Source organism: Trachurus trachurus (genome assembly GCF_905171665.1).
Source record: "Trachurus trachurus genome assembly, chromosome: 6".
Classification (NCBI taxonomy): domain Eukaryota; kingdom Metazoa; phylum Chordata; class Actinopteri; order Carangiformes; family Carangidae; genus Trachurus; species Trachurus trachurus.
In genome coordinates, this window is record NC_139897.1 from 30,605,045 (window position 1) to 30,620,742 (window position 15,698).

Sequence of the window (15,698 nt, forward strand, 5' to 3'; positions counted from 1 at the left end):
CAAGGGATGCGCGTGAATGTGGAGACGTAGCACGAGGACCAATTGATGCCTGACAAGGGCGGGGGCTGCTAACTCATGGTGCGTTCAAAGAAACTCGTACTTTGTGTTTTTCCTTCCTGTGAAGTCATACCAGTTCGATCTGGTACGAGTTCACGGGTCAGAAGTTACGAGTGGCCGTTATAGGGAACTTTCACAGACAACAGGATGGTAAAAACACGAGCTACGGGTTACCTGGAACGCTACCAAGTCGTAGTTGTGACTTGAAGCTGTAACTTACGGTTTCAAAAGCCTGCCTTGAACGCAGCATTAGCCGAAACGGCCGTGAAGCTGATATCTGCTTTAAATATTGAAAATATAAAGTTAATGTTTAGGCTACACTGACCAATAACAGAACAAGTAGACACACTACTTGTGGTAAACTCATCCTAGAATCCCCCCCCCCCCCACCACCACCACCTTGGGGGATAAGGTGCCTGTGTAGGATGGCCCTCGTTGGCCTCCTTGTCTGTTGATCCTGACTGATAATTATGTAACATTACGACACATGAAGCACATACTTGGAACTACTTGTGCTTTTGAAATCCCTCCGCCCAGCAGCCAAAACAACTCGTACCTGCTGTCACCTGCTACAGTCAGACGTGCCAAATAAAAAACATGGTCTTCAACATGAGTTCATGTTTATTTCATATTTTATTGTGTCAGCTTGAAACCATACAACCATGTGTTGTCAAACAGGAATGTGCACGGCCAATCAAATCCCAAACAATCCATGAACCAATCAATGATCACTAATAAACGAAAATGAAGTCATGAGTGTTAATTGGCTCCAGTTTCCAAGAAACAGCATTTAGGTAATAATTATAGAAATATATAATAAAAAACAATCAGTCTCAAAGTCAAGATAAATTTAAATCTACAAACGTCATGAATTCAGCGTCATGGTAACAGAAAAAATCATTAGCTGGTAAGATTAGTAGCTGATGGTTTTTGTGCTGCAGGAAATGCACAATACATATAAAACTGATTCAAATTGTTTTATTTGATTCAGTAAAACCACAAAGAAAAATAAATCACATGTAATTCATTATATTCTGCGTCTATACAACATTATGTTTGTTTCCAGTTGTGTTTCTTGTTGTGTCTGTTTACCTGTGACCAGCTCACAAACAGCCTGTAAAGTTGAACATGAACAGTGGGGGTGGTGTGTGGTGCAGTGGTTAAAGCGGCCGCCCCATGTAGAGGCTACAGTCCTCAACGCAGGCGTCCCCGGTTCGAATCCCGAGTCGGGCAGACACTTCCTGCATGTCATTCCCCCTCTCTCTGCCTCCCCCTTTCCTGTCTATCTCACTGTGCTATCAAATAAAGGCAAAAACGCCAAAAAAAAAAAAAAAAAAAGAACATGAACAGTGAATTTGTTTAAAATGTGTTTTTCTCCTCAGTGACGCTGGCGGCTCAGAGACTTTTAGCTTGGTGATATTAGGCCTGGTCCTTCATCAGCAGCTGAGTAAAAGTCACCGTGGTTTTTGTCCTGTAATAATCAACACTTCCATCTTTAAAGGAAGAGGAAGAAGTTTACAAGAATCATTGAGAAGAGTTTAGAAAATCAACTGAGTTAATCATGAATGTGAAAACGTGAGTGAGAGACAGAGACAGACATGTAGAGACTGAACTGTCTGTTCAACAGTGAGAAGGTTTCTGTGACAGGAGGAGACTCTGATTCACTCAACACAGAGACACTGAGCAACCAGACGACCAGAGTGTAAACCCAGGATACAGAGGTTGAGTGAAGGTGGTGTTGAAGGTGTAGAGGTGGATCAGTGAGTCAGAGGAGACTCTGTAGAAGGACAGAGAGCCAGCAGGACAGTCCACATACACTGCTACTCTGTTAGAGACAGAGGAGGAGGAGGAGGAGGAGGAGGAGGAGGAGGAGGAGGAGGAGGAGGAGGAGGAGGAGGAGGTGATGTCTGTCCGACTGTTATTGTGACAGACGTAGTAACGACCATCAGAGCAGTTCAGACTCCAGGACTGATCGTTCCATCCAAACAAACAGTCTCTCCTGTTTCCTTTCCTGCTGATTCCTCTGTAACTCACTGATATAGAAACATCTCCTCTCCTCTCGACCTCCCAGTAGCAGCGACCAGTCAGACCAGTTGAACACAGCAGCTGAGGCCACTGGTCAAATCTGTCTGGATGATCAGGATATGACTGACGCTCCTTCACCCATGTCGCCTTCCTGTTGTTGTCAGACAGTTTGATCTTTGTGTTCACTGTGTTTGTGTCGATTGTGAGTCGACAGGAATCTGATGGAGAGAACAAGACACAGCTGCAGTTATTGATCATGTGATCAGTTATTGACAGTTTGATGAAGACTCATGACGTCAGTGATGTGACAGTGTGAAGATGGTTGAATGTGCTGCTCAAAGTAAAAACACACTTACACTTCCCCGGACCGAATTGGACCCCAGCAGGCTGCACCCTGAAAGGAGGAGGGGGGTCAGAGCAGCACGTTCTCTGTCAGCATGCACACATGGACATTACATGGCTCTCACACACACACTGTTTTATCACTGTGTTCACATGGAGGCTGGTATGTATGGATGAACACTGAGCACAGAGAAGAAGGAGCTGGAGTCTTTATCTAGTGATGATACAGAGCAGGAGGAGACGAGGAGGAAACACTTCATCATGTGTTTTCTCCATGTGATGTCACTTCACAGTGTGAGACACACACTTTCACTCTCTGACTCTCAAGCTGCACAAACACACGTCACAGCAAATAAGATGAAGACACAACAGGTGAAGAAGAAGAAGAGTGCAGCTGTGAACAGTGGATGGTTTCAGTGTTTGATGAGGAAGGAAACACACTCAACACGTTTGTTAGAGCTCAGTGAAACAGTGAGTTTAGTGAGAAACACTGAGTGTGAACACAACTTGTGTTAGTTTGAAGAAAACTCCCCAGGAAGCTGAAGAATGAGGCTGTGAGCAGGTTTCCACAGGAGCCACAGCAGCAGTGAGTGGATGAAGGAGCTCTAATAGAAACCATCTGATCACAGTGACAGGACGGATCAGGATCTCATGATCAATGACTCTGTTCTTCTCTGCTCTTCACACAGATCAGCTGCAACACACTGACTCACTGAGATCAGTCACATCATGTGGAACAAAGCAGCCGTCCTCAGGACCAGTCCTGAGCTCCATCAAACCTGTCCACACATTTTTACTGGACTTGAAGTCAGAGTCCAGAGGAAGCAGAGAAACTGTAGAGCAGAGAGAACCAGGCTCAGCTCAGAGCACATGGACTCAGACAGGAAGTGAAGCTCCAGCTGCTGGAGACTTTCATTAAGGAGCCACTTTGTGGCTTCATCTGATCTGGAGTCAGACGTGTTTGAGCAGCACACACAGTCTGAAAACAGCTGTTTGATCACACACACATTCAGCCACAAACACTGATTATTACACTGTTCACTACACTCACTCTCTTCTGATTGACAGTTCCAGGCCTCTGGACAGTGATGACATCTGGATGTCACACTTGTGATTTACTGTCTCCTCAACACAGCAACAGATCTCATCAGGACAAGATCAGGATCTCAGAGAGACTGAGCTGATTATTGATCATCAATATCTGACCAGACAGAGAGGGTTGGAGATTCTGGAAAAACGGTTCTATCTGGCCACATTTTGAAAATACAAAGTCAAAAGTCCCAGCCCCTTTCCTCAGACTTCTCTCTGAAGCCACGCCTTCACCTTTACGCAGACGTGGGTGAAGACTCTGATCGGTTTCACCTTAACATACACACACACACACACACAGGCCTACATCCACCACACACTCAAACAGCTCTGTCCACCGTGCGGTCACACACTCGACCCCTGATCCGCTCTACAACCACTGCATCATGCCACACCGCGACGGTACTAATCGCTCCTAATTAACTCATTGAGTGCCGCGCTCCTTTCCAAAGTTTTAGTCAAGTGTACCGGCAATTTAGACCATTTTTGACGATTTTTGTAGAGCCATAGTCAGTGACGGCTGGTATCAGTGGGCTAGTGGGGCTAAGCCCTCCCTGCATTACACAACAAAAGATGAGGAAAAAATATTATCCTATATTATATTCTCTAAATAACATACAAAAGATTATTCTAAGTCTTAGTAAAATCGGAACTGGCAACAATATTAAATAGTTTCGAGAAAAACACAGGATATCTCTAAATGGGCTAATTTTAATCAGCCCCAGCTCGCCGAGTCTGCTCTCATTCATTTTCCGACTGTGGATGATTGACAGGTGCCATGTCCCGCCCTCGCCATTGACCGACTGTTGGGGCTAATTTCATTCAGCCCACCGGCCGAGCGGTTCTGACCAATCAGCAGCAGGCTGACGCAGGGTCAGTGATTGACAGGCGTCATGTCCCGCCCCCTTGATTCACTTGTCATTGGGGCTAATTTCATTTAGCCCAACACCGCTGTTTTCAGACCAATGACCGGAGGAAAAGTTGTGTTGTTGTGGGAGGGAGAAGACAGAAACAGCGGCGCTAGGCGCTAGCATCACAGGTAGCATTAGCAATACTTTACTGCTCTAAACTGTCTTTGCTAACATGAACGAAGTGGAGAATCTAGTTTCTAAACTCACCAGGAGCACCATGACATGGCGATAACAGACCAGAAAGGCCGTCGATATGAGCTGCATATATCGTCTTTTTAATTGAGCAATATCGTCGGGTGTGTGTGCGTGCGTGCGTGCGTACGTACGTGTGTGAGTGTGTGTGTAGGTGTTTGTGTGCGTGTGCGTGTGCGTGCGTGCGTGAGAGAGAGATAGAGAGAGAGAGAGACTGTGTGTGTATGTGTGAGATAACCAGGTGAAGCTTTTTTTTTTTTTTTTTTTTTGGACTAGACCCTTCTACTTAATGCAGTATGTAGGCCTAGTTAGTTGCTATAGGCCTGCTTTTGTGAGATGGGATAACCCTAACTTTAAGCTGTGTTAACCATTTAATGGGTATAATTTATTTATTAGCCCACCCAACTAATTTGACCACCAGCCGCCACTGGCCATAGTGTATTCTATATTATTGCCACCAACACATACTGTGGTCCAATTGAAAGGTTTAACTTTATGCTTCAAATGGCCACAAACCGTTTGTTTCTACGTGCCTCCGTTCCTGAGAAAACTCAAGCTAAACATGGCTGGGTTTCACCAAAATCCCTGCTTTTTTTTCTAGGAAAGGAGATACAGCGTCTTTTATGAAAGGTGCTCTGTTTGTGTCTGTCACTCTTCTGACTAGGGATGGGTATTGATAAGAATTTAGCGATTCCGATTCCATTATCGATATTGCTTATCGATTCGATTCCTTATCAATTCTCTTACCGATTCTCATTGGGGGAATAAAAGAGAAATGGGTTTGTTTGCATTAATGCAGTGGTTCCCAACCTTTTTTGGCTCATGACCCCTTTTGACATCACAAATTTCTGGTGACCCTCATTCAAGATGAGCAAGCTCAGATATTTGTATATGCTGCATTTTATTTGATCTTGATTTATATTCAAGAAAGTGGAATGTATAAAGAATATAGTTGTTTAAGATTGTGAAAAATAATTAGTTTATTTAAAAAAATTTTTTTTATCAATTACTAGACATTTAAGGCAATCCCATTTGAATTCCAGGCGACCCCACATGGGGTCCCAACCCCAAGGTTGAAAACACTACATTAATGGCTCTAACATTAAAAAGTTGACAGGACCGACCTGCCTGGGCAGGTTAACACTATAGACCACTGTGGCTGTGGGCCAGCTGTGCTCACAGGAGGAATTTAACTCATTGAGTGCCGCGCTCCTTTCCAAAGTTTTAGTCAAGTGTACCGGCAATTTAGACAATTTTTTACTTTTTATGTAGAGCCATAGTGTATTCTATATTATTGCCACCAACACATACTGTAGCTCAATTGAAAGGTTTAACTTTATGCTTCAAATGACCACAAACCGTTTGTTTCTACGTGCCTCTGTTCCTGAGAAAACTCAAGCTAAACATGGCTGGGTTTCACCAAAATCCCTCCTTTTTTTCTAGAAAAGGAGATAGAGCGTCTTTTATGAAAGGTGCGCTGTTTGTGCCTGTCGCTCTTCTGACACTCGCATTTCTGGATCAAAGGGCTCGTATAAGATAAATATATACAACAATTGTTGTTCTATTCACAAAACCACCAGCGGGGGCGGGGGGGGCGCCACTAAACAACAATAACACAGACGCACCGTGCCGTGTCACAGCTTCTCGCCGCGGAACGTGAGGGTCTGTCGGCCACCGCAGCTCGGGAAGACCGGTCCCGCCGGTGGTCGCGGTCCTTCTGTGGTACGGGTCGGTGATGCCGGTCTGCTTTGGCCCAGAGACCATCAGATTTTACCGCGGGGGGACTTTGGGGAGGACACGGTGTTGCTCGAGGTGAAGACCGGGCGGACTGTCGGCTGAGAGCTTCCTGGTTCAGCTCCCAGCTGCTGCAGCCTCGCGGGTGAGAGCAGAGCAGCTGCGCTGCATCTGCATGCAGAACTCCGTTTGCAGAAGCTGAGTTATGATAAAAACTTCCAGATCATGAGCTGTCATGTGACTTTGATCGTCATCTATTTCAGTTCTCCTCGTCGTAGAGTCCCCAAATTTACATATAATGTGTATTAAAGTGTCTATTTTCATAATTAAAAAAAAAAAGCAAAAAACGAAAAATCTCGTTTTTGGCACTCAACGCATGGGAACGAAAAACGAGAAATTACGTGGTTGGCACTCAATGAGTTAACAATGTTTCCATTACATGGTTTTTATGCATCTGTATTCTTCTCACTAGTTATTGTTTTCATAACGTTCGTTTTTATGCGGAGTGAGCGAGCGAAAGAGAGAGAGAGCGCGCCAGAGAAAAGACACAGGGCGCAGCGTTTCACGTGGCTACGATGAAACCTGAAAGGAAGTGGTTATAATAAAGAGAGAAAAACACAAAGAATAGACATGTAGCCTGTTCAGGAGACGTTGTCCTGTCCTCACGACGTGAGGGAGGGAGGACCGGAGGGTGGCTCACAGGTTTAGTGATGAGGCAACGTCACTGTCAGCTGCATCTGTCTGCAGCTCCGCTCCACGCAGACACGCCACTAACTTTATTTTGTGAGAACAAACGGTGACATGTGGATATAAACACTAAGTACCCCCATTTATAATGATGATTGGTTTTAACGTAACGTCACGTAATTAATCAATTCATGCGCGACTTTCTGAACCATACGGAATCGATAAGGGAATCGTTAAAGCAGACACGCACACGATTCCAAGAATTGATCGGTTTTCGATACCCATCCCTACTTCTGACACTTGCATTTCTGGATCAAAGGGCTCGTGTAGACGCACCGTGCTGTGTCACAGCCTCTCGCCGCGGAATGTGATGGTCTCTCGGCCACAGCAGGTCGGGAACACCGGTCCCGCCGGTGGTCGCGGTCCTTCTGTGGTACGGGTCGGTGCCGGTCTGCTTTGGCCCAGAGACCATCAGACTTTACCGCGGGAGGACCTTGGGGAGGACACGGTGTTGCTCCAGATGAAGACCGGGCGGGACTGTCGGCTGAGAGCTTCCTGTTCGGCTCCGAGCTGCTGGAGCCTCGCAGGTGAGAGCAGAGCAGCTGCTGCATCCACATGCAGAACTCCGTTTGCAGAAGCTGAGTTATGATAAAAACTTCCAGATCATGAGCTGTCATGAGTTTTTGATCGTCATCTATTTCAGTTCTGCTCATCGTAGAGTCCCCAAATTTACATATCAGGTGTGTTAAAGTGTCTGTTTTCATAATTTAAAAAAAAGCAAAAAACGTAAAATCTTGCTTTTGGCACTCAACGCATGGGAACAAAAAATGAGAAATTGCGTGGTTGGCACTCAATGAGTTAATAATACGGCAGGAAATATCAACCCAAGCCCACAACGTAGGCTTACCTTTGAAAACGGCCCGCAAACTATCAATAGACCCTCGTTTTCCTTCTCCCAGTATTGTTCCTTTTCTCTTAGCGTTTCTAATGTCCTTTTGTTTTTCCTGCTTTCCTCCTGACGTGCGCCCAGTTGCGTAACCTGATGATTGATGTCTGTCAATCACTTTCCTCCTCTTTTCTTTTTTTTCTCGGGTTAAAATGCCAGAGAGAGAGCACAACTAAAATGTGATATTATTCGCAGCTTATTTACAGATTTTAATAATGGAGGAGACAGCTGTCTGTCTGCTGCTCCAGCACCGCAGCACCGGCAGGATCAGCGCCTGTAGACGTCTTTCTGTCCGCATGTCTCGTCCTTTGCTTGTCCGTGGTCGTGGTGCTGAAATAACGCGGAGCACTTTGCTCTCATTAGTTTTGTTGCCAATTTAAATTCAGAATATTGTTAAAGCCTGTAGTTTTTGATTGTGTTAAGATTTCTATTCATGTCTGAAATTTTTGCTTTTTGATGAAAACCAACTTCAGTCATTTCAAAGGAGGTTAAATCGAAAGCAACTGGACTTAGTTATTTTTCTAGGAAGACGTTTCACCTCTCATCCAAGAGGCTTCATCAGTTCATGTAGCATCTGACCAGGTTGGGACTGGTCCAACTAACTGGTGTGGAGACTCACTATTTAACCTCTTGTGTGGGCGTTCACAAGGGTGATGATGTCACTGATGATGTCCAGTGACATCCAGTGACATCATCACCCTTGTGATCGATTTAACCTCCTTTGAAATACTATGACCTGGGCAAATGAGAATATGCACCGGCTAATCAACTTCAGTCAGTTCCTTTTTCTGAATAGATAATGTGTTGACTACTCTCAGGATAGAAGGACCATTTCACCCAGTATAACAAAATGTGTTTCTGAACATGATTACCAACCATAACTTTAAACCAGCAGCAGCTGAAATGTTTCCTCATCAACTCTGAAATAAAATCTTGAGAGATTCAGAGCACAGCTGCCAACATCTGGTTTCGTCATTGAGATCTCTTCTACTGAATATGAAACAGTGAGTTATGATGAGACACTGAAGTCATGGGGAGAAACTCCTGATCCCAGTAGTTTGTCACTGTGACCGATGAAAGCTGCACAGCTCATGTTTGAAACACTCAGAGATTTTGGCTTCAGTATAAACTGTGTTGGGACGAGTCAGACTGTGATAGAGGACGTCAGTGGAGTGGGCGGAGCTTCACTGTGGCCTACACCACCTCTGTATATGGTCTCAGTGATCAGATCTGATGTTATCAATGCATCAATCACCTGAGACAGATGTTAACCTCTTCATGCAGAGGCCATTTTTGGCAATTTCCGCCTGTTTTTGTATCACTGCAATTAAGGCTTTTTATTTACAGAAGTACTAATCCCACAACTATGGTTAATGGCTTAAATGAAAGAAAACCTTTGTCCCTTTACATCTATATCTATAAAATATTGAATTGAGTCATTCCATAAAAAAATGGGCTTCTGAAATTACAATTTTTTTTTGAAAAAAAAAAAAAAAACGAATTTGAAATTTTTGGTGAAAAGGTGATATATCAAAATCCTAATTATAAAACAGGTTGAATTTTACATATATGGTTCACACACTCCCTGTCCACATATGTACCAAATTTTAGGTTGATAGGTAAAACTACTGAGGCACTATAGAGTTTTTCCAAACAGTGTCCCTTGGCGATGTACAGTGTGCAAAAACTGTCCAAAATTGTCCAATTTGGCTAAAATGCACACTGCAAGATTTTAGTGAGATTTTTTTTTTTTTCCAACAGATAACTTACTGGGGCCAATCACATACTTGATGGCTTTTAGGAACACCAGTTACATAAGTAAAATGCCATTTGAAAATTTAATTTATGGGGATGAATATTTAGTGTCCAAAACCCATCCAAACAGGAATTTGACCTATTTTCGCCTGTATTATATTGTTATTTTCCTTTAAAACTCCAGAAGTAAACATCCCACAACCATCAGTGATGGCTTAAATTAACAAGGACATTTGAAGTTGTTCATTTTGTCTTTTATTATTATTTTAATTAAACTTGGGGCAGTAAAAACACACTTTTTGTGGATACTTGTATTGCTTACTTGTTGACACTAGGGGGAGAGGGAACCACAGGAACCAGCTGGGTGCAGGCTTAAGCTTTGCCCAATCAGGGATCATTATACATCAGGTCACACCTTAGAGTCTCTGCTATTGGACCAAAAAGTTTTCACCCCCGTGACTTTGATTGACAGGCGACGAGAGATGCGCAAAGCGGGTGCGCAGTCTGACGGATAATAGCTCATAGCATTAGCACTGCGGGTAAACGTAACCATTAACGGATTATCTGGTCACGATGGATTAAATCGCCCATGCCTGTTTTGTCGAGCACATCTTCAGCTTGAAAAAGAGGGTAAGCTTGTAATTTTATTCAGTGTTTTAGTGGGTCTGTGACTGATAATGTCCGTCTTTTTCGGCACTCGAAAATGACTTCCGGGTTTGTTTGTGTTGAGTGAGCAGGCTTGTTTAAACCTTTAATGGGGTAAAAACTGCATTTTTGTGCTTTGCTTTTGTTTATATGACAGTTTATGATTTTTTGGTGGTGAAAGAAGAGGTGTACAGATGGTACATATATGTTTAAATCACCTTCGTTGTTGACGTGACGTCACTTGTGGGCTGCCGTAGTCTGATATTGTTTGAGACATTTTCAGTGACTGTGAAAAAACCGTAGCACCTAAAAACTTCATCTTTTTTTCTACATGTTGCCGAAAGTGTCCTTAAAAGGTCTGTGGTGGAGTTTTCATTACAGCATGCCTACTTTTTGTTGTATTAAGGACGCCGTTCATGTGTTATTGATTTGGGACGCCGGCGTCCCAACCACTAGGGGGCCTGCGTGAACAGGTTAATACCAGGTGTGAACGGGGCCATAGAAAATGTTCCAGCTCCTCCTCCTCTATCAGACAGTGTGTGTGGCTGCAGCAGCCTCTCCATACCTGAGAGTCTCCAGTCTCCAGTCTGGATCCTCCAGTCCAGCAGACAGCAGCTTCACTCCTGAGGCTCCTGGATGATTGGAGCTCAGGTCCAGCTCTCTCAGATGGGAAGGGTTGGAGCTCAGAGCTGAGGCCAGAGAAGCACAGCCTTCCTCTGTGACCAGACATCCTGACAGACTGAACACACACAACAACACACAGGAAACCACTGTCAACACCTGGAGGTGTGTTCAAGTGTCATCAGATAAACAGCTGGATGGATCCTTACCTGAGAGTCTCCAGTCCACAGTGTGGACTCTCCAGTCCACCAGACAGCAACTTCACTCCTGAGTCATGCAGGTCGTTGTTACTCAGGTCCAGCTCTCTCAGATGGGAGTGGTTGGAGCTCAGAGCTGAGGCCAGAGAAGCACAGCCTTCCTTTGTGACCAGACATCCTGACAGACTGAACACACACAACAACACACAGGAAACCACTGTCAACACCTGGAGGTGTGTTCAAGTGTCATCAGATAAACAGCTGGATGGATCTTTACCTGAGAGTCTCCAGTCTACAGTGTGGACTCTCCAGTCCACCAGACAGCAGCTTCACTCCTGAGTCCTTCAGTTCGTTGTTACTCAGGTCCAGGTGTCTCAGACTAGAGGACTGGGAGCTGAGGACTGAGGACAGAGCTCCACAGCTTCTCTCTGAGAGGTTACAGCTGCTCAGTCTGAAGAGATGATCATGAGGAATTAAAGAAGAAAGGAATTTATTTTCTGTCCTGTTGAAAAGACAGAAGTGTTTTTGATGAATAAATCAAACTATCTCTACACTTACAGAGCTTTGTTAGATGCTTTGACCACTGGCAGCAGCCTCAGAAGAGCCTCCTCTGAAGCAGAGTATTTCTTCAGGTCAAACACATCCAGATCTTCTCCTGATGACAGTAAGATGAAGCCCAGAGCCGACCATTGACCAGGAGACAGTTTATCTGTGTAGAGACGTCCTGATCTCAGGGATTGTTGGATCTGCTCCACTAGAGAACGATCATTCAGTTCATTCAGACAGTGGAACAGGTTGATGCTTTTCTCTGCAGAGGGAGTCTCTTCAATCTTCTTCTTGATGTACTGGACTGTTTTCTGATTGGACCGTGAGTCACTTCCTGTCTGAGTCATCAGACCTCGTAGGAGAGTCTGATTGGTCTCCAGTGACAGACCCAGGAGGAAGCGGAGGAACAAGTCCAGGTGTCCATTTGGACTGTGTAAGGCCTCGTCCACAGCACTCTGGTAGAAAGAATTTAGTTCAAGTTTTTCTCTAAACACTTGAGACCACAGAGATGTTGTTTGTTGTTGTGACATCAGGTTGAGTCCAGAGTTGATGAAGGTCAGATGGACATGAAGAGCAGCCAGAAACTCCTGAACACTCAGATGGACGAAGCAGAACACCTTGTCCTGGTACAGGCCACTCTCCTCTTTAAAGATCTGTGTGAACACTCCTGAGTACACTGAGGCTGCTCTGATATCGATGCCACACTCTGTCAGGTCTGATTTATAGAAGATCAGGTTTCCTTTCTGCAGCTGCTCAAAAGCCAGTTTTACCAGAGACTTAATCATCTTCCTGTTCTTTTTACTCCAGTGTGGATCTGTCTCAGCTCCTCCATCATACTTGACCTTCTTCAGTTTTAGATAAACCACCAGGAAGTGGATGTACATCTCAGTCAGGGTCTTGGGCAGCTTCCCTCCCTCTCTGGTCTTCAACAGCTCCTCCAGAACTGTAGCAGTGATCCAGCAGAAGACTGGGATGTGGCACATGATGTGGAGGCTTCGTGATGTCTTGATGTGGGAGATGATCTTTCTGGCCTGCTCCTCATCTCTGAACCTCTTCCTGAAGTACTCCTCCTTCTGTGGGTCAGTGAACCCTCTGACCTCTGTCACCATGTCAACACACTCAGGAGGGATCTGATTGGCTGCTGCAGGTCGTGTGGTTATCCAGAGGCGAGCAGAGGGAAGCAGTTTCCCCCTGATGAGGTTGGTCAGCAGCACGTTGACTGAGGTGGACTCTGTCACATCAGTCAGGATCTCAGTGTTGTGGAAGTCCAGAGGAAGTCGACACTCGTCCAGACCGTCAAAGATGAAGACGACTTGGAACTGATCAAATCTGCAGATTCCTGCTTCTTTGGTTTCAGAGAAGAAGTGATGAACAAGTTCCACCAAGCTGAACTTTTTCTCCTTCAGCACATTCAGCTCTCTGAAGGTGAAGGGAAATGTGAAGTGTATGTCCTGGTTGTCTCTGTCTTCAGCCCAGTCCAGAGTGAACTTCTGTGTTAAGACTGTTTTCCCAATGCCAGCCACTCCCTTTGTCATCACTGTTCTGATTGGTCGGTCTCTTCCAGGTGGGGCTTTAAAGATGTCTTCTTGTCTGATGGTTGTTTCTGGTCTGTCTGGTTTCCTTGAAGCTGTTTCAATCTGTCTGACCTCATGTTCATCATTGACCCCTCCAGCCCCTCCCTCTGTGATGTAGAGCTCTGTGTAGATCTGGTTCAGAAGGGTTTGGTTTCCTGCTTTAGAGATCCCCTCAAACACACACTGGAACTTCTTCTTCAGGTCAGATTTGAGTTTACATCGACAAACTGCAGCAACATGTTCTGAATGAAAACACAAGATATCAGGCCGATAAGAAAATATAACATGATAATTCTTCTAAATAACGACTATATGAACATGTTTCCCTCCATGTGTTGATGTCATTGCACGTCTCATTTCTCCATCATGTTGAATCTTTACAGAAATCCTCTTACTGCTCTGCAGACGCTCAGCCAGCTCCTCCTGCTTCCTGCTCCTCAGGAGCTTCACTGTGATCTTCACTAATGCCTCTCTGATGCTCCTCTGCTCTTCATCCTCACCGTCCACCACCTTCTCATCCTCCCTCTGACTCCCTGAGCATTCTGGGTAATCTGGGCTCAGAAGCTTGTGGATCTTCTTCAGCTCGTTCTTCACAAAAGTGACCATGTTCTCCTCCAGCAGCTGGAACAGAAACTCTATGAGTGACAGCATCAAACTAAAACCTGACAGACTGACAATCCACTGGTGTCAAAGTGCAGCATGGAGATTGTTGTGAACACAACAGATGTAACAGCAGCTGTTGGACATGTACCCACCATAAACATGGAGTCCAGGTGTGTTTGATGCTGCTGGGCAGACTGACCACTGGGAACCTCTGAGCTCTCCTGGTCCACTCTGTGGAGGAATCGTGAAGTGAACATCAGTACAGAGAGACAGAGATGGCAAAAGTACCTAGATTCTTTACTTGAGTAGAAGTAAAAGTACCTGTGTAAAAAATGACTTGAGTAAAAGTGAAAGTACTGATGCAATTATCTATACTCAAGTAAAAGTAAAAAGTACAGGCTCTGAAATGTACTCAAAAGTATTATGAAAAGTAAAAAGTATTTCTATTGCACGATTCACTGCAAAGCTAATAACCACACGATAATTTATCTTGAATCCATTTCATCAATGTTATTGTTTGAATAATTCACTTTCACAAGTTTACCTGCCGGACACAAGATGTATCCTAGTGTACTTCACTATAGTCAATCGTAGGCATTTGTATTGTACACTTCAGGTATACACATTACACTTCTGAACATTCAATTTTGGACCAGGATTGGCTTCTAAACTGTGGTGTCACAAATCATGCTCATAGTCCCAATTAATCATCTTTTTTAATCGCACATCAGGCAACAATTGTTTCTCACTGTACAGGTGGTGTGTTATTGTGAATGGCACACCCAGGGACTACGTATGAAAATAACTACACTTCTCTAGCCATTATCTGGTACAAAATATACTGTGTTCCTGCCAAATAAAATAAAAATGAAACAAATCTGCACACTGCAGTCAGTGAAGCTCAATTGAAAAACCCTTCACAATTAAGACGTGTGCTCCTAGATAAAAGTAACTCACTGTACAGTTACACAACACATGACCCCTCAACTCCCCTCTCCATCACTCTACACTACATCAAACAAAATACTGTATGCAGTGTTCCTGTAGGATTTTTTAAAGTTCTTATCATTTCTACAATAACCTGAATCTGTCAGTTACAGCTTACATCTGATCAGCTGATCCACGTCCTCCTTTAAAGTCAATGAACCTGCCCTTTGAGTGGTTGCTCTTTAGAGACAGACAGCTGGGTTCAGGAGAGTCTGGTCTCTGCTGCTGGATCCTGAAACAACAACACAACTGATGTGAAATATTTTAGGTAGATGGAACATGAATACAGAAAAGTTTTGCAGTTTTATGCAACCTGGCTGAATATTTGTCAGATTTCTACAGACCCTGGATGACGATAACAGAACGAGTTTCGCGACAGATAATGTGTAATTTAGAGTCTGTATTTTCTGTGCCCCGATCACTCCCACTATATGGCTATAAGCAACTCTCGAATAAACCTAAATATTGTCCAAAGGACTCCTAATGACACCAAAGTCACATGGGTGAGCAAACAACCTTATTTTATGCCAGAAATAAGGTCCAGGTTGTAAAAAATGGCACGTGTCCTTTAACATGTGGATGTTCAGACAGGGACTCTTTACTGCAGCTGGACAATGTCTGAGTTTTAACTCAGAATTAGAATCATTGAAATTTGACTCCACAGGAATAACGTTCAACAGAGACTCAAAAGCTTTGAAATTTAGTTTAGTCTTACATCTGATCAGCTGATCCACGTCCTCCTTTAAAGTCAGCGAGCCTTCCTATTGACCAGTCGCTCTTTAAAGAC

At 44.2% G+C, this 15,698-nt stretch overlaps 1 protein-coding gene across 1 annotated transcript; it reads right to left on the reverse strand.

Annotated features, from left to right (window-relative positions):
- Window positions 1-970: 970 nt before the first annotated feature.
- LOC310987932 (protein NLRC3-like) lies at window positions 971-14,181 on the reverse strand (the record flags this gene model as incomplete). The annotated part of the gene is made up of 8 exons (XM_083974400.1): window positions 971-992; window positions 1,874-2,300; window positions 2,433-2,476; window positions 11,214-11,387; window positions 11,479-11,652; window positions 11,760-13,563; window positions 13,717-13,942; window positions 14,077-14,181. 8 exons carry the CDS (start codon window positions 14,179-14,181, stop codon window positions 971-973), a joined length of 2,976 nt encoding a protein of 991 aa, XP_083830526.1.
- Between the last annotated feature and the right edge of the window lie 1,517 nt (window positions 14,182-15,698).